This window comes from Aethalodelphis obliquidens, unplaced genomic scaffold (assembly GCF_003676395.1).
Source record: "Aethalodelphis obliquidens isolate GAN/ISIS:26980383/991018 unplaced genomic scaffold, ASM367639v1 scaffold34, whole genome shotgun sequence".
Classification (NCBI taxonomy): Eukaryota; Metazoa; Chordata; class Mammalia; order Artiodactyla; family Delphinidae; genus Aethalodelphis; species Aethalodelphis obliquidens.
The window spans coordinates 20,828,171-20,853,201 of record NW_020837978.1 but is presented as its reverse complement, the minus strand read 5'-3'; the positions used below and the strand labels follow the sequence as shown (position 1 = coordinate 20,853,201).

At 43.7% G+C, this 25,031-nt stretch overlaps 5 protein-coding genes across 6 annotated transcripts in view; 4 read left to right on the top strand and 1 right to left on the bottom strand.

Moving 5' to 3' along the window:
* The first annotated feature begins 223 nt into the window (after positions 1–223).
* Positions 224–1,081, top strand: H3C2 (H3 clustered histone 2). The gene has a single exon (XM_027128582.1). The coding sequence runs from the start codon at positions 632–634 to the stop codon at positions 1,040–1,042; it is 411 nt and encodes a 136-aa protein (XP_026984383.1). The 5' UTR covers positions 224–631; the 3' UTR covers positions 1,043–1,081.
* A 4,358-nt stretch (positions 1,082–5,439) lies between these two features.
* Positions 5,440–6,046, top strand: H4C2 (H4 clustered histone 2). Its single transcript, XM_027128603.1, has one exon. It carries the CDS (start codon positions 5,460–5,462, stop codon positions 5,769–5,771), a length of 312 nt encoding a protein of 103 aa, XP_026984404.1. The 5' UTR covers positions 5,440–5,459; the 3' UTR covers positions 5,772–6,046.
* Positions 6,047–9,542: 3,496 nt separating this feature from the next.
* Positions 9,543–10,740, bottom strand: H4C1 (H4 clustered histone 1). Its single transcript, XM_027128601.1, has 2 exons — positions 10,627–10,740; positions 9,543–9,947 (listed from the first exon to the last, which is right to left on the bottom strand). Exon 2 carries the CDS (start codon positions 9,917–9,919, stop codon positions 9,608–9,610), a length of 312 nt encoding a protein of 103 aa, XP_026984402.1. The 5' UTR covers positions 9,920–9,947; positions 10,627–10,740; the 3' UTR covers positions 9,543–9,607.
* Positions 10,741–13,673: 2,933 nt separating this feature from the next.
* On the top strand, positions 13,674–22,568 carry H1-1 (H1.1 linker histone, cluster member). Of its 2 annotated transcripts, none has more exons than XM_027128573.1 (3): positions 13,674–14,235; positions 17,926–18,043; positions 22,458–22,568. In XM_027128573.1, exons 1-2 carry the CDS (start codon positions 13,692–13,694, stop codon positions 17,970–17,972), a joined length of 591 nt encoding a protein of 196 aa, XP_026984374.1. In that variant the 5' UTR covers positions 13,674–13,691; the 3' UTR covers positions 17,973–18,043; positions 22,458–22,568. The 2 variants fall into 2 exon arrangements, with proteins under 2 accessions (XP_026984374.1, XP_026984373.1); XM_027128572.1 differs by lacking the exon at positions 22,458–22,568 and adding an exon at positions 21,308–22,211.
* The window catches only part of SLC17A2 (solute carrier family 17 member 2), a 60,935-nt gene continuing 58,470 nt past the window's right edge, over positions 22,567–25,031 (top strand). The window contains exon 1 of the mRNA XM_027128555.1: positions 22,567–22,664. The gene's annotated coding sequence lies outside the window, so the exon portion shown is untranslated. The remainder of the gene's footprint in view (positions 22,665–25,031) is intronic.

Genomic DNA, 25,031 nt, shown 5'->3' with positions numbered 1-25,031 from the left:
AGACTCAGGAAAATCTCAGTATCATTTTAGATGGCAGCCCATCTAATTTTTCTAAGCACTTCCAAAATATCTTTGGTGGTTGTACTTAAAAAAAACGAAAAAGAGGGTTTCCCTGGTGGCGCAGTGGTTGAGAGTCTGCCTGCCGATGCAGGGGACACGGGTGCGTGCCCCGGTCCGGGAAGAGCCCACATGCCGCGGAGCGGCTGGGCCCGTGAGCCATGGGCGCTGAGCCTGCGCGTCCGGAGCCTGTGCTCCGCAACGGGAGAGTCCACAACAGTGAGAAGCCCGCGTACCGGAAAAAAAAAAAAATTACACAAAAAATCAATCCGTTGGCGGTGCCCGCGTTGCTTTGTGTAATTTTGCTGTACGTTTTGGAAGCGAAAGCGTAATAAAATGACGTCAGGGCGTCGGAGTCGCTATTGTTAAAGGGCAGGGTTTAAGATTCATTCACCAACCCGAAAGCAGCTCTTAATTCTTCCGGGGCCAGGCACAGAAATGGACCAATCAGAGGAGGGCGCGGGTACTTTCGAATGTTCTTGGGTCCAATAGTTGGTGGCCTGGCTGTATAAAAGAAGGACGGCTGAGTGCTTTTCCCTGGCATTTGGGAGAACACCCATCGTGGGGTTTTGTCATGGCTCGCACCAAGCAGACCGCTCGCAAGTCCACCGGCGGCAAGGCGCCGCGCAAACAGCTGGCTACCAAGGCGGCCCGCAAGAGCGCGCCGGCCACGGGCGGCGTGAAGAAGCCGCACCGCTACCGGCCCGGCACGGTGGCCCTGCGCGAAATCCGCCGCTACCAGAAGTCCACGGAGCTGCTGATCCGCAAGCTGCCGTTCCAGCGCCTGGTGCGCGAGATCGCGCAGGACTTCAAGACCGACCTGCGTTTCCAGAGCTCGGCCGTGATGGCGCTGCAGGAGGCGTGCGAGGCCTATCTGGTGGGGCTCTTCGAGGACACCAACCTGTGTGCTATTCATGCTAAGCGCGTCACTATCATGCCCAAGGACATCCAGCTTGCCCGCCGCATCCGTGGTGAAAGGGCGTAAACTTGTTTTTCCATTAAGTGCCAACCTTAGACCCAAAGGCTCTTTTCAGAGCCACCTACAACTTCATCTTGAAGAGCTGTACCGTAAGGAAGTAAAATCCTCTTTAAGGGTGGGTAAGGATAGAATTCTTCCCGTCCCAACTCCTTCCGCCGCAGCCAGACATTCCTGGAGTTGTAAGTGAGGCGAAGGTCTAACCATATTTCCTTAACAGGTAGCCATCTAAGCATAGTTTATCAAACCTTATTTAATTATAGCCCTGCTTGGAAATAGTCCAGTTGATTGTATTGCTTTATCTCACATTGCTTTTGTCTCTTCTAGGGCTATGTACCATGGTATGCTATGCTGTACAATTTTTTCACAGTTCTTTGCTGTAGTTGTTACTCAAATATAGGACTTTAGCCATTTGACTCAGTGATCTTGCTTTTACGTTTTTTCGGTTTGGGGATTCAGCACTGGGTGAAAAATGACACATGGGATAGTGACCAAATGTAAGAAGAAAAATAACCTTTTTATTGTGTAGCTTTTACACTATATTTTACAAACTATAAAATACAGAATGCTGAAAAACATGACAGCCACCAATTCTGAAGGCTTTGCTTCAGTTTTTTCCATACCCTATTCCTAGTAGTCTGCCTACCTCTGAGATGAGAATTGATTCACCTTGCTAAAATAATTTGCCCAACTCCCACCTAAAACAAAACCCACAAAATACACAGTAATGGGTGTTGTGTTGTTCACTTGGATTTATTTACATTTCAGGGTTTCAATAAAAACTTTTGGTTTACAAAATAATGTTTTTTAATGACAAAGATATTTCTCTCTGTGTATGTTGTTTTATTTTAACATTTTATTTTTTCCAGACTAGTATAAGCCTCTGCCTGGCACAGACCTTTGTTACCCGTATAAGAGGTCTGTCAGAGGCACCAATGCCCTTGGCTTAAACCAAGGTGATTTTGCCCCTCAGCTTTTGGCCCCTGCTGAAGTCCAGGTATCTTGGTTTTTCTTGTTTATTGCTGTGCTGGCTTTTATGTACACTGTTTGACTTTTTCCTTTAATATTTTATGTATCTTGGGAAAAAAGTTTTATGTACAGGGCCTGATAGGATAGCTTTTAAAAAGTAAAAGTGCCCATTGCTGTCTGAGGATCAGATAGGCAGGGGACAATGGCTGGGACTGGCTGATCCTTCCCCTCCCCAGCCAAGGAACATGGATTTGGCTTTAAGTCTTCATTTACTTGAGCCCCTCAACAGAACAACTGTGCAGTATCTAGGGAAAAAAAGGTTAACACAGTCTTACAATTCATAACCTTGTTAATTTTTCTAGGGTATACTCTGCAAGCTGGCAGCATCTGGATGCTAGCTTACCCGGGTTCATATCCCAGCTTTACTACTTAATGTGTCATCTTAGACAAATCAATTTCCCCATCATCAGAAAAATGGGGGTAACACTACCCACTTCGTAGGGTTGTTATTAGAATAATATGCATCAAGTTTGGGACACATAGTATCATATAAATGCTATTAATTTTCCTGAACTGTGTATCATTTTCTCTCATACTCTAGGATTTTTCAAAATTTGAAATAAAGACAAACTTTAGCTTCTAAATTTCCTTTTTACTTGGCATTACTTACTTGCATAGATTCTGCTCAGTTTAGAAATAAAATTCAGACTTTTAAAATCAAACGTGGAAGAAAATCAAATTTGTGAAAGAAAATTTACTGAACACTTTGAGCAGGGGGATGGTACCAGCATTTTAATATCATTGCATTAAGCATCTATTATTTTATATTAGGGGAGTGACTAAGGTCAGGCTGAAGACAAAAGGGGGTGTTTACTGTACAGATTGTATCTTTTAAATGGCTGCTGCAAGGTCTTCAGTTAGAAAGGGTTTTTCTTACCCAGGCCCACAGAGTGATGTTACACCACAGGTTGAAGTTTACAGCTAATGCTGTTGGAGTCTAGAATGAGTTTTGGTTTGTTATAAAGTCTCTCAAAGGAAAGGAGGAGGAAGTCAAGGTCAGGGTAAATTTTTCAGACTTAAAAATTTAGTAGTAGCCTTTCCAGTTGTCCCAGTAGAAGTGAGTTACTGCTCAATGAGTGTTTTCAAGAGATTTAACACAACAGTGGGAAACTGGTATGGAGATTTGAACAGCACCCCAGGCTTGACTGCAGGAAAGCTAGAAGCCTGAGATTGTCAGTGCACCTTGGGAGAGGGCCCAAAGGAACATATTTGGACCCACCATGTTTAACATGTCGTATGAAAAACAAAACAATGCTGTGATACTTTGTGCTTTATTAGATGCTGTGATTTAAAAAAAACAATCCTCATGAGTAAATGCATATTTGTGTGATTGATACTGTGTTAGGAGTAAAGATGAGACCTCAGGGCAATATCTCAAGTCCAGGAAGATTCTTTAAGAAATAATACCAACTGAAAACAAGTCACATTTATATAGGACTTCATGGGCCAATCTCTGTTCCAATGCTTTGCTTACAATAGCTAAATTAAATCTTCACTAGAGTTCCATCAGTGTTATCATTACCCAGTTTTACAGATAAAGAAAACAAAGGCAAGGTTAAAGGTCACACAGCTGTAGGGAAGGAAAAATAATTTTCCCTCTATGAGACCTCTGAAATAAAAGACAGATTAACAAGACAAAAACAAAACAGAAGCCCTCATGTATATGTGGGAGATACCCAGGGAAAAATGAGTAACTCCTCAAGGTGGCTTAAAATTCAGACTTAAACACCATCTTAATAGGGAAGAGGGGTTGGGGGGTGGTATGTATGTAGGCCTCTTAGGGGAGAGTAAATAATTTTTAGGAAAGATGATTGGGCCCTTAGAAGAATAGATGGGAGAGGTATGACAGGATAAAATAAAATTATGTTTAAGGCAGGACAAGAAAATTTCTAAACATAAAATTTTCTCTCTGCTCATTTGGGCCACTACCCCTCTTTAGTGTGCAATGTGCACATTACAGATTGACCAGACTTCCTTAGAAGACACAGGAATGCCTGCTTCATTGAAAAGAGCAATTTTCTCCTGGTTCCAGCAAGGTAACTCCTTAGGGGATAACATTCCTTTCTCAATCCTGTAAGGGATTGTGATGCCCCACTACTCACAAAGGTCTGGACTATGTAGACTCAATATGTAACTTTGATATACGATTCTTTGTCTCAAAAACTTATATAACTGTGCTTTGACCTCTGACAAGCAGAACGGTCCTCAGAGTTTTCTGGAAGACTGTCTCCCAGGTTATAATCCTCAGGTTGGCTCTAATAAAATCCTCTATTTCTTTCTTAGATTGACAATTAATTTTTGTGGACAATAGTTTGTGCCAAGGTTTGTCTGCATGTGGTGTTAATTTTTAGTGTCCTTTCCTCAGATAAGTGTCACTCTTCCCTAGTTAATGAAACTCCTTGGGAAGGGATTTATGACAATTGAGTTCCTTTTGGAGGATCTGTCTTTAGGCAGATAATGGGAGTTCAGAGAAATCTTCCCTCTGCATTTGCTGTTCTGCTACAGCTCAAAATAATCAACATACCTATAAGGGAGGGAAAATAACTTTCCTTCTACCCTTCTAAGTTCTTGGCTGAGAACCACTGTATAAAAGGTAGATTAACAAAAGAAAAGCAAACAGAAGCTTAATAACATGTATACCTCACGTAGGCTTGAGAAATACCTAGAAAAACTGAGTAAACTCCCAATACTGACCCAAGCCACCACCTTAAATACCATCTTCGGCTAAGAAGTGGGTGGGAGCCAGTTATGAGAGGTTACCAGGAAAAGGAACAACGAGGGTAAGGTTGTTATACAGAATTAATTCTAGTGCCTCCTCATTGATGAGATTCTCTGGTGATTTAGTCATCCTTCTCTTCCTGGTACAGAGAAAAAGACACAATTTAAAATTCCCTTTATAAATGTAAATGTCCCTCACAAAAGAGTAAATTCTACTCTGTTTTTAGAAATGTTTTTGTGTATGGTGTTTTTAAAAAAATAATCAGCTCAAAAATACTCCTTCTGCCAAAGAAGCATATGGGAGCGGGGGAATGGGGAGTCATATTCTTCTACCCTTAGCAACTAACAATCACTTCCTCCTGAATGAGAAAGTACAGTATTTGCCATAAAATACTGTATAAGCCTCCACTAGAATTCTCAGCCGAAGAAATAAACAGCCTCAGATGCAGAGCAAAGGGAGCAAAACAATCCAGAGTTTAAAAGTGAACCTCTTTACTAGCTTCTCTCTCCCACAGTCATTGGATCACTGCCGAGAGGGGCGGAGCCAAAGGGGCGCGGTCAGTGCCTCTTTTCCCGCCTGCGCTTTCAGTTCTCAACGAGGTCCGACTCTAGCTTATAATTACTCTTGACCAAGCAGTAACCTGTTGCATCCTGTACGTTTGCGAGAATTTAGACAATCATGTCTGGACGCGGCAAAGGCGGCAAGGGTCTGGGTAAGGGAGGCGCTAAACGCCACCGCAAGGTTCTGCGCGACAACATCCAGGGCATTACCAAACCAGCTATCCGTCGCCTGGCTCGGCGTGGCGGTGTGAAGCGCATCTCCGGTCTCATCTACGAAGAGACCCGCGGGGTGTTGAAGGTATTCCTGGAGAACGTGATCCGGGACGCCGTCACCTACACCGAGCACGCCAAGCGCAAGACTGTCACCGCCATGGACGTGGTCTACGCGCTCAAGCGCCAGGGACGCACTCTATACGGCTTCGGCGGTTAAAGGCTCATTCTATACATTTTTTTTTAAAGGCCCTTTTCAGGGCCGCCCACCTCCGCTCAGGAAGAGCTGTACGCGACTTCCGTGTTCAAAACGTATCTGTTGGAAAAAAAAGTGGTTCTGTTTTAAGGCTAACGTGGCCTTATCTACAGGCCAAACTGTTCGCTTTCACTGCCGGTCTCCATCAGCCAATCTTTGGGCACCTGCTAAGAGTAGGGGTACCTTCGCCTAATCAGGCCGCAAGTGCTCGCTTGTGGGTGGGGCTAACACTGGACTAAGGAAAGCTAATGAGAGGGGTTTGAAAGTCTCGGTAACCGCAATGAAGGACTTATGGCCCGGCGTTCCCGGCTTTTTCTAGTGGGAGGGATCCTGCCTACCCCACATCGTCTGTAAAAGGAGCGACAACTGCCAGCCGGAGTTTCGTCGAGGAGGCAGTTTCTTGGGAAGCGGGCATTACTGAATCGCCCGCCGCCGATCTTGTTTTTGGTCCTGGGAGGGACCAGTAGATATTTGTACAAATTGCCAGAACCTGCGAGGGTGCTGCTTCGCTCACAAGAAGTCAGAAGCCGGATCAATTAAAATACATTGCGAGCAAGACGCCAGCTGGTAGTTCCTAGTGTATTTGCCTTTAGCAATGTCAGGAAAGATCTGCCTTCTATGATCTCTCCATTCCCAGCACCTCCCCGTCCTCCGCTGCGTCGCGCCCCAGACCTTGGCCTCAGGTACCTCTAGACTTTGAGCCAGGCATCATGCTGAGTGTCGTCACCCCCCGTAAAGCCAGTGATCTCGGGTTTAAAAATGCCTCGGCATTGCTGATTTTCATCCTCAGGCTGGGGGCCCTCCCTAAGCCTCTAGCTAAGCAGAGTTTGTAAATTCCCGTTTACTAGACTAAGGGAGTCTTCTGAACCCCTAGGCCTCTGTCAGGGCCTTTGAGCTTGTAAGGGAGAAGCTCCCTCCTTTGTGGTTAAGTGGCTCTCTTGCACCTTCACCTTCCTTCCAGCTCATCTCTTTCCTCTGTCTGCAGTAAACTGTATTTTTTTAATGAAGCTTTCAAACATGACAATATGGTTATTATAAAAGGTTTTTTAAAGTATGTCCTCAAATTGATAAACCAGCTAACTGAATAATCAGCGTCTTTGATTTAATGTTTGAAAAGGGTGTACTGATGGCTACTTTAGAAAACACTTTGCTGCCTGGTTACTCTGCTAATGTCTCTCTCTTGACACCTGACTAGGTGGTTGGGAAAGCGAGATTCTAAAGTTCAGGTGAGAGGTCTGGACTAGATACAAATTTTGGGACTCATCAACATACAAACGGTGAGACTGGATGAGATCACTAAGAACTTAAACATGGTTTAATGCAGCACATTGTAATAGTAAAAGAGTGGAAACAATGTAAATTGTCATGAGAAGGGACCAGATAAAATATTATCTATATCCATAAAATGGTGTTTTGGTTCAGGCTGCTATAATAAAAACACCATAGACTGTGTGCTTTAACAACAAACATTTCTCACAGTTCTGGAGACTGAAGTCCAAGATCAAGGCACTGGACAGATTCAGACAGATCTGGTGTCTGATGACCCATTTCCTGCTTCATAGACTGCTGTCTTCCCTTGTGTCCTTTTATGGCAGAGTTGAATGAATGCATGCATGAATTTTCTACACAAGCATTCAGGCCCTCTCCCACCCCCCTAGCCCACCAGAGGGCTGCCATAATTGATCCCCCATCTACAATTCCTTGACTTGGCACTGTCTGAATCAGTCAGCATGCCAGGTTTTCTCTGGCTCTTAGGAATGACGCAGGAGTGGCAAATCAGGCAGCATTATCTTTGTTCTGAACAAGGACTTCATGACTGTTAGGCCTGAGGAAGGCTCACAGGTTTTTCACTCAGGTAGTGGGTGTGACTAAAATGAGTGTGATACTATCTACACGGCTTATGAACTAAAAAAAACAGGCCAACCAAAACAGAAACTGGTCTATGGAGCAACCACACCTCCCTCCAGTGCAGGAAAACTATCCACATACTTCATTACATACGCTCTGAATGGAGGACAGGAAATTCTAATTTGCTTACTGGTGTACCCCAATGCCTACAACAGTATCAGGCACATTACGTGAAATCAATACATATCTCCTGACAGACACCAGGGCACCAGCTAAGGAAAACATAAAGTGACCACTATCCCAACCAGGCCCATTTTTGCTCCTCTGGTCATCTAGAATGCAGACTTGAACTCTCCCCATTGTCAGTTTAAATTAAGCCAGGCTCTGTACTTTTATCATTCCCCCCAAAATCTTGGAGGACAGTTATCAGGTGGGAAATGGGACCAAAAAAGCTAGGAGAATTATTGACTGAAACTAACACACTGAGGCTGAAATCAGCCTTCTATAAAAATGATACAAAAAGGAACCCAATGACAGAGGCATTTGTGAATATCTTTTTAGATGAGGATAAGCTGTTTTCCTTTTAGCCAACTTCAAGTGAATTCACATCCTTTCTCCAGCTGAGTTCTAAAGTCTGGTATGCTACTGGAATATATAATTGGACTAGGGACATTCTTGCTTAAAACCTCCTGTGGCTATAATGACAGACTAGACCAAGCAGGCCATACTTTCAACTTTAGCAAGAGAACCTCTTCACAGACCAACAGTGTCTACCCTACAAACAATCTCCTGCTACCCTGCCTGGTGATTATATATGTGTGTGTATATATACACACACACATACATATACATATATGTAAAACAGCTTTATTGAGATATAACTTACATACCATAAAATTCACCCACTTTAAGTGTACAACTCAATGGATTTTAGTATATTTACTTAGTTGTACAACCATCACTACAATCTATTTAATTTTAGAACATTTCCATCACCCTTATTTCCATTCCTCTGTGAAGTAAGGAAAAAAGTACAGCTAACTGCTGAGGGCTGTGTTGACACCGAAAGAGAAGGAAGTGCGTTTTCTTCGTAAACGAGATTTTAATTTCGCCTGAATTCAATGCCCTGGGTTTGCTGGCAGTCTGAATTTTTTTTTTTTCCTGCAGTACGCGGGCCTCTCACTGCCGCGGCCCCTCCCGTTGTGGAGCACAGGCTCCGGACGCGCAGGCTCAGCGGCCATGGCTCACGGGCCCAGCCGCTCCGCGGAACGTGGGATCCTCTCGGACCGGGGCACGAACCCGTGTCCCCTGCATTGGCAGACGGACTCGCAACCACTGCGCCACCAGGGAAGCCCTAGAGATTATTTTTTTAATCGAGACAAATCATCCTATTAGAGGCGGTAATTTCAGTACTGTTCTCAGGACATGACTGAGAGCCATTCAGCTGTCTCGTCGGAGTCTATTTCATAACCCGTAAAAACAAATTTAAAAAATTCTCTAAATAAGGGTTTTGGCGTTTCTCGCCCGATTTCCCATCCCCCAAATTTGGGTCGCCGCGGGGAACCACATGAGATCATCAGTTCTGATTGGTTTAAATCCATGAATGGGGCTTGCTGATTGGGCAGTGCTTCTCTTTGTTCCTGCAAACCGATTCAAGTTTCTCGCCATACTTGGTTCTTTTCCACTTTTCTTTAGTAAGTTGGGAGTATCACCTTTCCCCCCTACCTGTGTCCAGTGAATGGAGGCGAGAGTGGGAGTTACATGGATATATAGACATTAATCTCCGCAATGTTTTCTGACTCAGTAGTTTTCATTTTAACCACACCATTGAGCTGCAGACTCCTGTGCCTTAGCTAATGGTTACAGCTTTCTTTTATGAGTAGTTGGGTGGCCCTGAAAAGGGCCTTTGGTTGAGAAATGCTAACTCTTGATGGCGAAATCGGAAAGCTTAATTAACCGCCGAAGCCATAGAGAGTACGTCCCTGGCGCTTAAGCGCATAGACCACGTCCATGGCGGTGACAGTCTTGCGCTTGGCGTGCTCGGTGTAGGTGACGGCGTCCCGGATCACGTTCTCCAGGAACACTTTCAGCACCCCGCGGGTCTCTTCGTAGATGAGGCCGGAGATGCGCTTCACACCGCCACGCCGGGCCAGACGGCGGATGGCGGGTTTGGTGATGCCCTGGATGTTGTCGCGCAGAACCTTGCGGTGGCGCTTAGCGCCTCCCTTACCCAGACCCTTGCCGCCTTTGCCGCGTCCAGACATGGTTTCCAGAGAAGCAAACCAACAGCAACTGACAAAAGAAGGGAGAGCCGATCCTTATATACCTACCACCTCTCCCCCGCCCAACTCCCCCAGAGAGAATGGAAAGCGCGCAAACCGGAAGTGTGACGCCAACAGTCCCCTCCCTTAATCCCGCCTCCAAGCCCCGGGAACTTACGCGAAAGGGCGGGAAGGGCGGGGCGGGTGGGGCAGGTGGGAAGCGGTCAGTTTGACCAATAGTCTTTGCTTCCTTGACTGGGCTACTGTTGTAACTACAGTACTTGGAGGAATTAGGCTTAAGAGGAAACATGATTCCAAATATCCTAAGTAGAAGAAATACTTAAAAAGGCGAAAATTTATTATCAATAAATTTTGATAATCGTAAAAATATCAAGATCAAAGTTAGAAACGTAAAAATGTTTATACTCATACTATTCCTGTGTTTCACAACTAATACAAGGCCATGTTTTTAAAATGCTCTGCAAATGCCAATCATTTCGCGTGCCTCTGAAACTCTGGCTCTTTACTAAGGTAAGAGAAAACAGTATTTACATAAACTTAAAAAGGGCCAGTGTGTTCGCATACGTAGTGGATATACAAAAATTATACATAATCCGACAAGTGTTGATGCATGTCTATTCATTCCCCAAGCAGATGCAAAGTTATACTGAACAACTTGAGTTGGAAAGTTAGTTTCTTACAGCCCTTACCTGAAAACGTGGGTGGCTCTGAAAAGAGCCTTTGGTTGAAATTTCAGAGAAAAGCCGTAATTATGCCCGCTCCCCGCGGATCCGGCGGGCTAACTGGATGTCCTTGGGCATGATGGTAACACGCTTAGCGTGGATGGCACACAGATTGGTGTCCTCGAAAAGCCCCACCAGATAGGCTTCGCATGCCTCCTGCAGTGCCATCACCGCCGAACTCTGGAAGCGCAGGTCGGTCTTGAAGTCCTGGGCAATCTCACGCACAAGGCGCTGAAAAGGTAGTTTACGGATAAGAAGCTCCGTGGACTTTTGGTAGCGGCGGATCTCGCGCAAGGCCACCGTGCCGGGTCGGTAGCGGTGGGGTTTTTTCACGCCGCCGGTAGCCGGCGCACTCTTGCGAGCCGCCTTGGTGGCCAGCTGCTTGCGAGGCGCTTTGCCGCCAGTGGACTTACGAGCAGTTTGCTTAGTGCGAGCCATGACAAGTGACACATACACAGACGTCCCGAATATTAGCGCAGAAACATCGCCCAGCAGTTTGCTAGTATTTATAGTACCTAAGGTGAAGTGATTGGGCGAGAAAAATGTTTAACTATTACGTTACAAGCTCTGATTGGTCTACATTTAAACTTTCCAGAAACCGTGCAGTTTCGTTGGCCACTACGTTATATCCTCGGCTCTTTTGAAATTGTTTTTTTGTTCTTTTCCGCCCACGATTTTCATGAGAATGCAATGCCTTGAGCGTTACTTTTTCGAAAAAACAGACCTTAACTTCATTGGAACTGTATATTTATTTAGGTTCTGGAGGGGAGGGGAGAGTGAGAGAATATTGCCCTAATGTACTCTACATTCCCTGCTCGATAACCCGATAACGGATTATAAATTTCCAAAACCATTTCACAAAAAAAGAAATCCCTCTGTAACGCTTAAACTGACTGAGAAACTTCTCTGAAACCTACAAGATGTAAATTCAAGCATAGTAAAATCAAACTAGCGTTTCCAGAAATATCTCCTGTAACAAGGTACTTCTTTGTTAAGTGTTGTTTATGCTCTGACTTTACACTTGGAACTTCCTGAAACTTAAGTTTTCTAAAGTTTAGAATACATTTAGCCAGGTACAACGCCGGACACACAATCACGCCATGCACAACGTCTCAGAGTTTACCTATGAGGAGCAGGCAAGGGACTAGGGCCTATGAATGGATTACGGACCAAAACGAGGACAGCTTAATTTTGCCAACGACTGTTCCTATATGTCACGTAAAATAGTCGACTTTAAGAACACCGAATGAGGACCTTTTAGACGAAGAGGCGGTAACCCAGACTCTACCTTCTCATTGGCTAAGTTTGTTATACTGGGTAGCCATTAAGAAAGGAGAGCTAGCATCCTTCATTTGCATGGAGCGTTTCTATTGCATTTGAAGCAGTTTAACCCATTAGACACGGGAGGTACAAATTATCTAAACAAGAAAATTCTGCATGCATATTTTCTCATTTAAAAGCTTTGTTTGATTAGAAGCCACGTTTATTACTCTAAGAAAAGTTTATGTCTTTCCAGAAATTTTCACTTACGAAAACTTCACCTTGGAGAAAGATTGTATACCTGTTATAAATGACTATCCTTCTAACTAAGACGCATAGTTCCAACTGTCCTTTTTCAAATTCTTAGAAATTACGTAATGTATTTCGTAAATACAGACTCTCAAGAAAACAAGTAACAAAGGGTGGTAAAGAAGCTGGACGAATCGTGCGTCTGGAACCCTTACGTTATTGGCCACAAGCCGGAAACAAGCTCTTATGTTATTTGAGGGCTACCAGGGAAGCTCCGGTTACTGAGGCCCGTGCGGACTTGTTTGAAAACTGCAGTCGCGCGCGCGGGAATGACTCGTCACTGCATTCTCCCTGCTGCTAGGCGATCCCAGGGCAGAATTGTGAGGGGATGTCATCCAGAACAGGGCTGTGAGAGGGGCCTTTTATTCTCTTAGTAGTTGGCCTGATTCGCAGTCTGAAGTCGTTTTAGCATTGTTGACGCTTGTACAACCAAAAACAAGTTAAAGCGAGACTGCCCTAAAATGTTATCCCCGGGCTGTGCTTTCACACTAAAGCAACGTATCCCCCACCCTTGCCCCGACACCCACACGCACACACTTCCCCGCGTGCAATGCCTTTCCGGGAACAGTTTAGTCCACCCAGTGCTTACTTGATATTTCTCTTGTGCTAGGTTTTGAGCTTGGGATATGTTGTGAGGATGAAAAGGGGTCAAAAGTTCGTTAAGTGCATTAAACTGTAGAAGCAAGTTGCAATTACAGAAATTGTTTGCGTGCTGTTTTCCACCTGTGCAGCTTGTTAATTGCGGTGTTAGCCAGTTCTTTTGCTTTCTACTATTCTTTGCCCCAAATAGATGCACGCTGGTTCAGACCAAGGGCACCGACGTCTCGGGTCTACCACACATCACTCAGCGCTGCCAGGAAAGGCAATGGCATCGATGAAAACTTGTCCCAAACCTGCAGACCAGGCCTACATCACCTCGCTTTCTGCTGTCCCTCCCCAGTCACTCAAGACACAACGTTTTGCATTTATTGCAGATTAGAAACAAATGTCCTTTTGACATTGCTTCCTAGAGGCGAGGTTTCCTTGAAACTCCTTGGATTCTTACGTGATTGCCTTCTTTACAGCTCTTTCCCACCCCACCTCCCCCTAGGATAAAACCCTGCTTTTTTAAAGAGAAGTAGCACCCTCTGATGGTAATGGGCGGCAGAGCCGTACCCTTTCCTGCCTAGTATTTCTGTCTCCATTAGGCGACCAGCGGGGGGGATGGGGGAGGAGGGGGGCAGGGTGCTGTCTGGGTGCCTCAGTGCAAGCGGCTGGCAAGAAGGCCTATAGGCCCCAGCGGCCGGCATTGGCCTTCGGAGACCCGGAGGGGCGCGCAGGGGACGCTAGGGTGCCGGGGGCGGGCGCCAGCGCGCACCAATCACAGCGCAGCCTCGCCCTATAAATACCGCGCGCTCGAGCCGCTCGAGTTTTACTGCCTTGTCAGGTCCTAGTAGTTTTCTTAGTTCTTCTTTGCTTCCGTCATGTCCGAGACCGCACCGCCCGTCCCAGCTGCTTCCACTCCCCCCGAGAAGCCTTCAGCTGGCAGGAAAGCGAAGAAGCCTGCGAAGGCTGCAGCAACTGCTAAGAAGAAACCCGCGGGTCCGTCAGTCTCGGAGCTGATTGTGCAGGCCGTTTCTTCTTCTAAGGAGCGCAGTGGCGTGTCCTTGGCTGCGCTCAAGAAGGCGCTGGCGGCCGCCGGCTACGACGTGGAGAAGAACAACAGCCGCATCAAGCTAGGCCTTAGGAGCCTGGTGAGCAAAGGCACTCTGGTGCAGACCAAGGGCACCGGCGCCTCGGGCTCTTTCAAGTTCAACAAGAAAGTAGCCTCGGTGGATAGCAAGCCCAGCGCCACAAAGGTAGCAGTGAAAGCGAAGGTAACAAGTTCTAAGAAGCCCAAGAAGGCCACCGGGGTGGCTGCTGGTAAAAAAGGTGTCAAGACTCCGAAGAAGGCTAAAAAGCCTGCGGCGACAAAGAAGTCCTCCAAGAGTCCCAAGAAGTCCAGGGTTGTGAAGCCTAAGAAAATAGGTAAGAGTCCCGCTAAAGCCAAGGCTGTGAAACCCAAAGCGGCCAAAGCGAAGGTGACCAAGCCAAAGTCTGCTGCCAAGCCCAAGAAGGCAGCACCGAAGAAAAAGTAAAGGTTCTGGTTGGAAGCTGCTTCCAATAACCCAACGGCTCTTTTAAGAGCCACCTACTTATTTCAGGGAAAGGGCTTTAAGTACACAAGCTCTGCTGTCTTACAAGTTTCATAAATTTCAGCCCCATGCAAATGCAGTGTGTTTAAGCCAATCCTTGCTCCACGTCAGAATTCTTTTGAGATTAAATTCTCGCTGTGGGATTTGTAAATTGATTCCTGAGGAAGCTGGTGGGTTTTTTTTGTTGTTTTGATTTTGGTCTCCCAAGTGATTTAAACTTCAACGCTCAGGAACTATTTCCCTAGTCTCATTTTAACCAGAAGCTTACATCTCTACCTGTACGTTAGAAATACCTGGGGGAGCTTTTTGAACCGATCCTGAAGTCCCACACCCCAAACATTTCGTCCTCAGTGGTAACTGCCTGTAGCTGCGATTGAACCTGTGGCTGAGGCTGGGTCCGTGTACTATGTGCTCGTTTGTCAACTCAACATTTCCTTGGCGTTCTCTGCGAGACCAAAGTGGGGACATTATGTTCTTGGGCAATATTGATAAATCGGCTTTTCCAAAATTGGGTGGCCCTGAAAAATGCTTTTGAGATGTGGCTCAAGAGTTGTCTGACGTTGGGAATGACGGTGATCCTCTGGCTTACATGGCACTCAGACTGGTGTCCTTGAGTTTACCAGGTAGGCCTCACACGCCTCCTGCAGCGACATCACAGTCGAGCTCTGACTTGCAGATCGTTCATGCTCGGCGACTTACCCCGGGTCCATTTGCAAGTTGTCAGCTAGTCCCGGTTTCTCTTTATAGAAACAGAACTGCCCTGATTGGATAATATTTGAAACTCCCACTCTGTGCCTAACTAGATCGCATTTCTCTGCCTGCAGGGTTTTCAACCCTGGTGCGCTGCACCACGTTAAATACTCGGGGACACTTTCATAGAATTGCCCCTTTAAGCTTTTGAAACTTTAATTCTGGGATTCATTTTAATAACGTCTTTTTTCACATCCGAGAAAAAAAAAGTACCATATGTTGAGCCAGGTTTACTCACTTTTACTTAGCGAAGCTCAATTAGTTGTAACACTTTTACATATGTGCATACAAATTCTTTAATAGTCAGTTGTTTTATGTTTTGTCTTTTTCCCTCCATTGTTTTGCATGGCTCCTTGCAGTCCCTTAATGTCTGCCTTACTGTCACTTCACATCCCTACTCCCCTTCCCCAAACAGGTATGTAGCTATTCATGTTTTCCTTCGAATTCAGTCTTTTACATACACTTATCCATAAACATGCATGACTGTTTTCTTTTTCTGGTAGTGTTTTATTATTTACAAAATGGCGATATATACGCTTCTCTGGTTTTCTCTTAACCGTAAAAGAAATCCTTTCAAGTCAAATCTTTTTTTTTTTAATGTCCTGCATGTGGAGTAGAATAATTTATTCATCCATTTCATATTGATAAGTATTGACATCTCTATTTACAAATAGTGCAATAAACAATAGAATTCCAAAGCTGAAATTGCTAGGTTAGTTAGAGTGTATTTTAAATTTCAGTTGGCCCTGACGTAGCCTGAAAATGGCTCCCCCTCCTGCATTCCAACCATCAGGGCGTGATCTCATTAATTTCTGCCAGTCTAAAGGGGGTAAAATTATTTCACATTGTCACTTTGATTTGCATTACCATGACCACCAGTGCATCCTTTCTTTAGGTTTATTGGCCATTTGAATAAGCTGTTCAGAGAATTTCCATTTATATCTCTGCTAATTTTTCATTAGGCAGTTTGTCTTTTTCCTGCCCAATTGTGTTTTTTATATGATAGAAAAATGAACCTTATACTTATCACCTGTGTTGCAGATAGTTTTCTACTCTTGGCTTTTATCTCTATATTTCCTTTGTTTATGGTGTATTTTCCATTTATATGTGTTATATAAAATTTATTAGATATATATAAAATTTGAATATTAGACATTTTAATCACAAATGTATCTTTTATAGCTTCTAGATTTCCACTCTTGGTTGAGAAACTGAAACCCACCCCTCCATTATTTATTCACCTCCTAGCTTGTCTTCTAAAAATTTTTGCTTCTTAAAAAATGTTTAGTTTCTAATCCTTCTAGAATGTGTTTTACGTAGTTTAAGATAGAATCCAAGTTTACATCCTTCCAGATGGATGGCCAGTTGTTTTAACACCATTTGTTAAATAATCCATTCACTTCTCACACTGAACTGAAATATATCATTTTTGTTATTTATTAAATTCTTATATAATGAGATCTATTTCTGTATTCTCATTCTTTTCTACTGTTCTCTCTGTATGAGTCATGTGTCCTTCTCAATTCTATTCCTAATTAATTTATTTCCTTGTTTCTATTGTGAATGGAATACTCATTTCCTATTTTTAGGTCTTACTGCTAGGAAGGAAGAAATGTATTGATATGTTGTATGCAGCAAACTTACTGATTTCTATAATTCTACTTCCTTTACTCCTTAAACTAAGGAGTTTTTCCTAGTCATTAGCAAAATAATTTTAACTTTTTTTGTTTTCCTTAAATGTGAATACCAAGCATTTAATTTTCTTTTTGTGTAGCATTTGCTAAGAATTTCCAAAATAAAGTTGAATAATATTTTTAGGAGGCATCCCTTTTTAGTTCTTCGTTTTAATTAGCATGGTATTAAGCGTTGTCCTTTATAATAATATCTGTTATTAACTTTTTGTATCTCCATTATATTTAAATGGTTACCTTCAATTCCTATTTTACTTTAAAAAAAATTTAAATGGCTGCCGTACTTCATGTGTTGATATCATCATATGGTTTTTCTCTTTTAATTTGTTCAGTGCTTTCTTAGATGTTAAGCCCTCAAACTCAATGTGGCTGAAAGAATGAGATGAGTTTTCCTAAGACGGTCATCTATAAGAGAGAAGCAAGTGTGTGGTGGAGTTGGGGGAGGGTGAATCAGAAATTCTGTTGTGAAATTTGCAGAGTCCAAGAGATTACCAAGTGGATAAGGGGGTAATCGACTGGGTTCAAATGTTGATGATAGACTGAAGTGATTAGAAGCCTGAGAATAGTTCCTTGGTTTAGCAGTATGGAGGTCAGTAGTTGTGACAAGAGTAGTTTTGGGGAGGATGGAGTTGAATTAAGATGGAGTTATTGGTCTATGGATGGCTTTTAAAGTCATGAGACTTGGTGAGGTCACCAAGGGGGCGACTGAGGTAGAGAAGAATATAAAGAAAGGGGAAAGGACAGAGGAGACCTGGCCCTGATCATTTATCATACATACATAAATCTGAATCATTATTCTACCTCTTTGTGCTTCCATTTGCTTATTTAAAAGCAAAACGGTTAGATTAGAATAGTGTTTTTCATGGCCTGTTAGGAATAGAATAGACTAGAACATATTAGAGTGTGCACATTGTAAGGATAAATACGGCTTCCTGGAATTTAGGCTTCAGACACTTATGTCGTTAGGCATATGCGTGTACGTTCTGGGTCATAAAGAAGAAAGCATATCTTATTGGGGTTACAGTCAAAGAAGTCTGAAACCCAGTAGTTAACATGCTCCTTATGGTCTTTTACAATTCCAGGAGTCTATCGTTTTGATGTTCTGACCACAGAATTATATCAGCTCTAACATGCACGTAAGAGGAGACAGACTTGAAATCAATCTCACTGATTGTCTGAGAGATCTTCTGAGACCAGTAGGTAAGAATGGTGACACAGAAATTATATTCTTTACTAATAATTGGTTTGATTATCCCTGCCTATGGGGTTTTTTGAAAGAAAAGAAAAAAGAGAGGGACAGAGAAAAGAACAGAAGGTTATATGACTGCCAGAACAATTGAAGACCAGTGGGGCCTCCTTAAGAAGATATAAACCATAAATAAGGGGTTTTGCTGTGTAAGATGTACAATAATAACACGTAAAAGAAAAAAGAAAAAAAATAAGATGAGGGGAGAACCCTCTCATCCTGATGCTACAAGTTTTATTGTATCCTATGTGGCCACAGTAAAAACGGGGAATATTGGGGGAGGAAAAGGGAATTTCTTCTTTTCTTTATGCCATAACATATTTTTCAGCTCTTCAACAATGTGCCCATGTAGAAAAATATAATTATTCTGCATATAAAAACAGAACTGGATTAAAAAAGAAGTACTAACTCCTAAATAGTAAAATGGCGGCCTTGCAAAGGCCACAGTATTCCATTGTGATATGCTACATAGTTTATTTCACCAGTCACCTATTGCTGGATTCTTAAAAATTTAGTTAACAACAATTACATAATCATTTTCAAGTGTGTCTCAAAAGTAGGTCGCCAGAAGTGGGATATCTATTTCAAAGGGTGAAAAGTAACATTGCAAATAACAGGGCATGGTAAAAGTATAACAATGGAAGCTTAAAAACAAATACAAATACCTAAAGACAAAAATATTACTAGATTTCAACTATCATGGGTCACATCTTTTTTAATTTTATTTTTTAATAAATAATTTGATTCAAAAATCAAAACCGTATGAAAAAATATGTACCCAGAAGTCAAGTTCCACACCACTGTCCCTGACGACACAGTTCCCCTTCCACTGTTTCTTTATGCAAATAGAAATGAAAAATATATATACTCTTCTTTCTCACCCTTTCATAGGATAATATATACATGTTCTCTACCATTGTTCGCTTAGCAGTATGTCCTGGAGCTGTGTCTACAACAGGAAACAGAGGTCTTCCTTATTCTTTCCACGGGTACATGATATTGTGTAAAGGAACAACTGTTTATTCTGCTTTCAGAATCTCTATATATTAGCGAGATTAGCCCTTCATAATAAGAGTTGCAAAATACTTTTTTCAGATAGTCATTTGTCGTTTAACTTTGATTATGATAAAATTTGTTATGCAGCCTTTTTATTTTTATGTAATTGAATTTACCAATATTTTCTTTCATGGCTTTTGGATTTTGAGTAATATTTAGAAAGGTCTTTCCCACTTCAAGAATCAAAGGAATTCGTCTATATTTTCTTTAAGTACTTCTGGCTTTTTGTTTTGTTTCGCTTTTATGTTTCAATCTTTGATCTACTTGAAGTTCCTTCTGGTGTTTTACAAATGGCTATCTAGTTGTCTCAGCACTATTAAAAAAGTCCATCTTTACTACTAGTGATTAGAAATGCTTTCTTTATTGGATACAAAATTCCTGTATTACTTGTCTATTTCTAGACTTTCTATTCTGTTGTGTCAGTCTTTCTGTTAAGCACTAATACCACATTGTTTTAATTGAGGATTGATGATCCTTTATAAAATATGAATAAGATCATCCACTCTTCCTGTTCTTATTTTTCAATTATACGGCAATTGTAGGACAATTCCAGCTTTTCAAAGAACTGTGGAATTCCTAGAGCTAGAAAAGCCTTGGAAGTCATTTAGTTTTTGTTTCTGCCAGGGAAAATTCTGTAGGAACTAACGTGCTCTCTGAACTCCACCCCACAGCAGCTCCTTACCAGCTATTAAAGGCCAATAATATCTTAAGGGTAGTACGCGTTTACGTCAAATCTATACTGAGCCAGGGTCAATGCAAAAATGTGAGAAGAAAGGGGAGTACGTTTTATAATTTGTGGGTGCTCTCTTTGAACTAATTTATCACTTCTTCCTCTAAACTCTCTGGAGGGTCACGATGCTTCCCTTTCCACATGGGAACTCCTAACTACAAAGGGAGATGTAAGGAAGTAGGTGAAATATTCTCATTCCAGTGCCTAGGAAGATGATATAGGTTTGGTAAACAGCCACTCTCTGCCACACTTCTGCACGTTTCTGTTTTTTAAAGGCTCATTCACTTATTTGTTGACTCTTCAGAGAGAGGGCAAGGTCCAAGTGTGCAAGCCTAGACAATGTGTAGGTTGAATTATGTCCCACCCACCCCCCCTTCCCCCAAAAGTTATGTTTAAATCATAACCCCCATTGCTTCAGAATGTAACCTTATTTGGAAATAGGGTGGTTGCAAATGTAATTCAGTTAAAATGAGGCCACGGTTGAATAGAAAGGGCCCCTCTGATTGGCAATTCCTCGTAGACCAGCTTCCGCCAGTTCGCGGAATGGGCGGAGGCCTCGACTCCAACCTGCGGCTGCCCGTCCCACCTGCCACCTGCCTGCCAATGTGGAAGGGAGGCCGCAGCCCAAGGGCAGCCCCTAGGGATACTGCCGCCTGCCCTGGTGGGGGTGGGACCTTGAACGCCCCCAGGACCCGCATCTGGAGAGAAGTGAGAGTGCCCCATGGAGGGGGGGTGTGTTGCTGAAGTTATCTTGTGGTTCGTCTGGGGTGTGGTGGGCCTGGGTAAGGCCAAAGAAGTGACACCCAGCGACACCCCTGGGGGAGAAGACCCTTCAGTGCCACCTACAGAACCGCAGGATGTCAGTCCTCTGCCTGAGCTCCCCTCCCTCACGTCCACATCCCTTTTTAATTTGTCTGGAGCAGGCCAGTCTTCAGTAAGTTATTTAAAAGCTCTCTAGGTACCGGAATTTGCTTCAAGGGTTGAGAACTACTGATCTGGGCGGAGCCCCTCACAGTAGTGAATGTTGTTTCTTCCTCGATCTCTAAAACTGAGTTAATATTTTTCTGGAGTAATGGTAGGCCCAGAGAAAGAACTGAATTACCCAGGATTCTACAAAGATTAAGTGATGGTGGCCCAAGAATTCCTCTTCAGCAGGTCAGAAGTATAAAAGTGTTTTGCAATCATTATATAAATTAACAAGAATCTTGTTTGTTGTGTTGTATACCTAGTGCTTTGTGCCTGAGCACTTCTCACTACAAACTGGGGTTATTGCCCCACTATTACACTTGAGGAAGCGGAGGGAGGTACAGAGGGGTGGTGTCACTTGTCTACTTGTAAGTAAAATCAGAAATTGGACATAGATCTGGCTGGACCATAGAAAGGTGGAAATTTTTATTTTTAAACTTTACCTAATATCTTTAATGGATCGCAGGATGTCCAGAGAACTAAAACAGGAACTGAGGAGTGGCATCAGATTGAAAAAAGGAAAACAACCAGTCCCATCCTCAGAGAACCTAGAGAAAAGAGACACAGGGAGACTGATGGCTGAGATACAAGATGTGGGAAGGAGGAGATCTGAAGACTAGAGGTCCTGCCCATGAATTGGAGTGATGAGCGGACACCCAGTTCCTGGAATATGACAGATTGGATCATTTTTACTTGTCCAGGGGCATCAGGATAAACTCAAGGAGATTAGCATAGTCTCTTGGCCACAAGCTAATTAATATGCTAATCAAGCACCTTCTTGAACAACGATCGCTGTCTTCCTTATTCCTGGTGAAGAAGGGACTTTTTAGGGGTGAAGAGCTATGTGCAGAGCTTCCTGCATTTCCAATCCCAGCTGCCTGATAACGCCGTTCCCTCACTGCGAGTCCCAGAGAACCGGTGCACAGACTCCACTTCAGGCTGTTGGTGTGAGTGGGTGTGAGAGGCAAGGCTGAGAGAGGAGGATGTGAGGAGCCATTCGCACAGAATCCCAGGCACTGAGGCTGTTTGTGAGGATGAAGAAAGTGGAATTATTGATGGTGCTGAGAGCTCTAATAGACCTTGTCTTTGGGGAGAAACTGGTGCCGAATCTACTGAGGACTAGGCACTCAGAATGCCTCTGCATCTCTGTCCCTCCTTAATTTAGATTTTGAGACTGTATGCAGCAAATGTCTTATGATAGATTGCAAAAATTGCCCTAAATTTATCTCATCTTATTGCTCATTACAATGTGACATTGTCGCTCCTCTCATCAAGAGGTGGAGTTTAGGGCTTCCCTGGTGGCGCAGTGGTTGAGAGTCCGCCTGCCGATGCAGGGGACACAGGTTCGTGCCCCGGTCCGGGAAGATCCCACGTGCCGCGGAGCGGCTGGGCCCGTGAGCCATGGCCGCTAAGCCTGCGCGTCCGGAGCCTGTGCTCCGCAACGGGAGAGGCCACAACAGTGAGAGGCCCGTGTACCACAACAGTGAGAGGCTGTGGAGTTTATATCTCTCCCTTGAATCTGGGCTTAGCCGAGTGATCTAACAAATGTGACCTGAGAAGATGCTTGAAAAGAGCCTGGCACATTGCAGCTTGTCCCCGTCTTGGTTCTCCCACAGCCCTGAAACACCCATGTTACGAAAGAGACTGAGCTCGTCTGCTGGAGAATGAAGCACCCAGTCAACAGCCTACCAACTGCCAGACTTGCAGGTGAGGCCATCCTATATTACCCAATGCCAGCTGACTCTCCAGCTGATAGAGACACAGGAGAAGAACCAGCAGGATTCAACCCTGACTACAAGAACCACCAGCTGACCTACAGAATTGTAAGTGAATAAGTGGTAGTAGTTTTAAGCAAATAAGTTTTGGGGTGGTTTGTCACGTGCTTAGTGAATGGCCATGAATTAGTCTTCTAGGACAGTGACAGCTTTGCCTGTCCTTCAGGAGAAGGAACCACGCTTCTGCAGCAAATCCCAGATGTATCCAGCTCCTTGTTCTCTCCCCTCCCCCCTCCTTTTTTTTTTTTTTTTCATTTTTATATCCCTCCCTTTCCTACGTTAGGAAACAGAAGTGGGGATTAATGAAGTGGTCTAGGCTCCAGTGATGTTTTCACCTGCAAACTTTAGCATTCTCCATTCTCCTCAGAAAGTTTCTCCCATCTGACTCACCAGCCCATAGTTTTCCACATTATCAAAGCCCGTCCAGGTTCCCAGCTCCTGGAGGGGTTGGCTGATGACAGTGAGAGTTATGGAAACAGAAGAGGTGGGTAGGGGAAGTGGGGGAAAGGGAAAGAGGGAGATAAGAATATATCAATAGTATTTTAAATAAATGTCCATATACTGTAACTCGGAAACTTTCTTTCAAAAACCCACCCTGAGGTAAACAAGAGAAGTGAAAACCTACTTACATACAATGATGTTCATTTGAACATAAGTTATAATTGCAAGAAACAACATAAGTTATAATTGCGTATGTGCTATTATGAGATCGCTACAGTCATTTAAAACCACATATTAGCATGTGTAATGCCATGGGGGAATGCTCACACTGAGAAAAACATGCAAGATCAAATATATGTATGGGGAAGGTGATTACCACCACAGTAGGAGTGTTCATTCCTTAGAACTGAGAGTATAATTTGTTGTATTTTACAGTATTCCGTAATAAATATCTGTTAATTTAATCATTTAATATCTATATCTTTCTATACATAATTTATATATAGAAAGAGGACAAGAGTGGGGGAGGTAGCAGTGGTTGCTGTCTCTGCAAAGTTGAGCTCAGATCTGGTTGTGGGTGAAGGTGGTAACTAAGGTGTGACCCCAGAATGCAGGGTGCTAGCACAGGGAAGGTGGAAAGGCAGTCACAGGTGCATTCCTGACCTGGTTCCCACTTTGAGCACTTGCTTTCATTTCCCTGGATGTCCTCGGAGGCACTGTGTAGATGGCGTCTCAGAATTGTTCGTCTGAAGCTCATTTGGTTGAAGTTTTATCCATCCACACCATTCCCTCTTCAGTTGACGTTTTACTCCTGGGATGTTAATTCCCTAACACTTCGTGTCTGCCAAGCTGGTGATCAAAACGAGCTCACCCGGCTTCAGAAGAAGCTGGGGAAGACTACTCTCAACCTAGAACACATTATGCTCAAAGGCTCTTGGACCAGAATGACCTTGGCATTGTCTAGGACCGAAGAGAAGGCCACTGTATATGGAAAATGAGAAGTGGGACGAACAGGTTATTAATCCAGGAAGGCAAGGTCTGCGGGGCCAGAATTTGCCTTCTAGGCCGTTATGAGGAGTTTGGACTTTACCTGAGAAGAGTCTCTTTCTGTGTCAGTTGGACTGTTTATGTTCCTCTGCCTCCTTCAGTTGCTATCCTGTCATTCCTGCTGTTCCCTGCCTGTGTCTCTGGTCCTCTGCCGTAGTACCACGTACCTGACCCTTCATGCAATTACAGGGGGAGGGGGTGTCAAAAAGGTATGAGGAAAGGGCACCAGAGGGCCCCTCTTCTTTTGTTTCCTGGCTAAATATGTACCAGATGCTGAGGGTTTTCCAGACTGGACACGTGAGACATTGGTCTGGGTGGGTGTGGGAGCCACACTCCCTGTAGCTCTCTGATGAACCTTGCTCAGGATTCTAACAATGTAGAGCTAAGCTGCCCGAGTTCATGTACTGCCTCACCAAGGTGGAAGGTGGCTTTGGACTAAGTTCTGGCTAGTGGGATGCAAGCAGAAGGTTGCAGGGTAGGTAGTAAAAGATAACTCTTGGATACGTGCCCTTTGCTCAACTTCTGAATCTCTTTCTCCATCTTACCTCTTGGAATGAAGGTGCGACGCCTGGAGCTTTAGAAGCTGTCTTGGAACCTAGGGATGGTGGGAGGGTTGCTGGAAGGCTCGGCGATTTTGTGGAGTTGCCATACCAGCCCTGGACTTTCTGGATTTCCTACACTTCCCCATCTGGACGGCCTTTACATGAGAGAGACATGAACTTGTTTCAGCCACTATCCTTTTGGGTTTTCTATTCTATAGAACTTAATTGAGTCTTCAGCAGTACAATGAGTTGCTATCCTTAAAAAAAAAAATGCAGCGATAAATCCATGTGCTCTTTATTTGTTTTGCTTTTTTCCCCTTATTTAATTGGAATTCTGTAACTTTCTGAATTTCATTTGTATATATTAGTCTGTTTAGATTTTCTT

Excerpts from the sequence above, each read along its gene's own strand:
- H1-1 (XM_027128573.1), top strand. The coding sequence starts at position 13,692 with ATGTCCGAGACCGCACCGCCCGTCCCAGCTGCTTCCACTCCCCCCGAG. Across the intron at positions 14,236-17,925 it reads TGTGAAGCCTAAGAAAATAG|GAGTCTATCGTTTTGATGTT; the intron begins GTAAGAGTCCCG and ends TTACAATTCCAG.
- H3C2 (XM_027128582.1), top strand. The coding sequence starts at position 632 with ATGGCTCGCACCAAGCAGACCGCTCGCAAGTCCACCGGCGGCAAGGCG.
- H4C1 (XM_027128601.1), bottom strand. The coding sequence starts at position 9,919 with ATGTCTGGACGCGGCAAAGGCGGCAAGGGTCTGGGTAAGGGAGGCGCT.
- H4C2 (XM_027128603.1), top strand. The coding sequence starts at position 5,460 with ATGTCTGGACGCGGCAAAGGCGGCAAGGGTCTGGGTAAGGGAGGCGCT.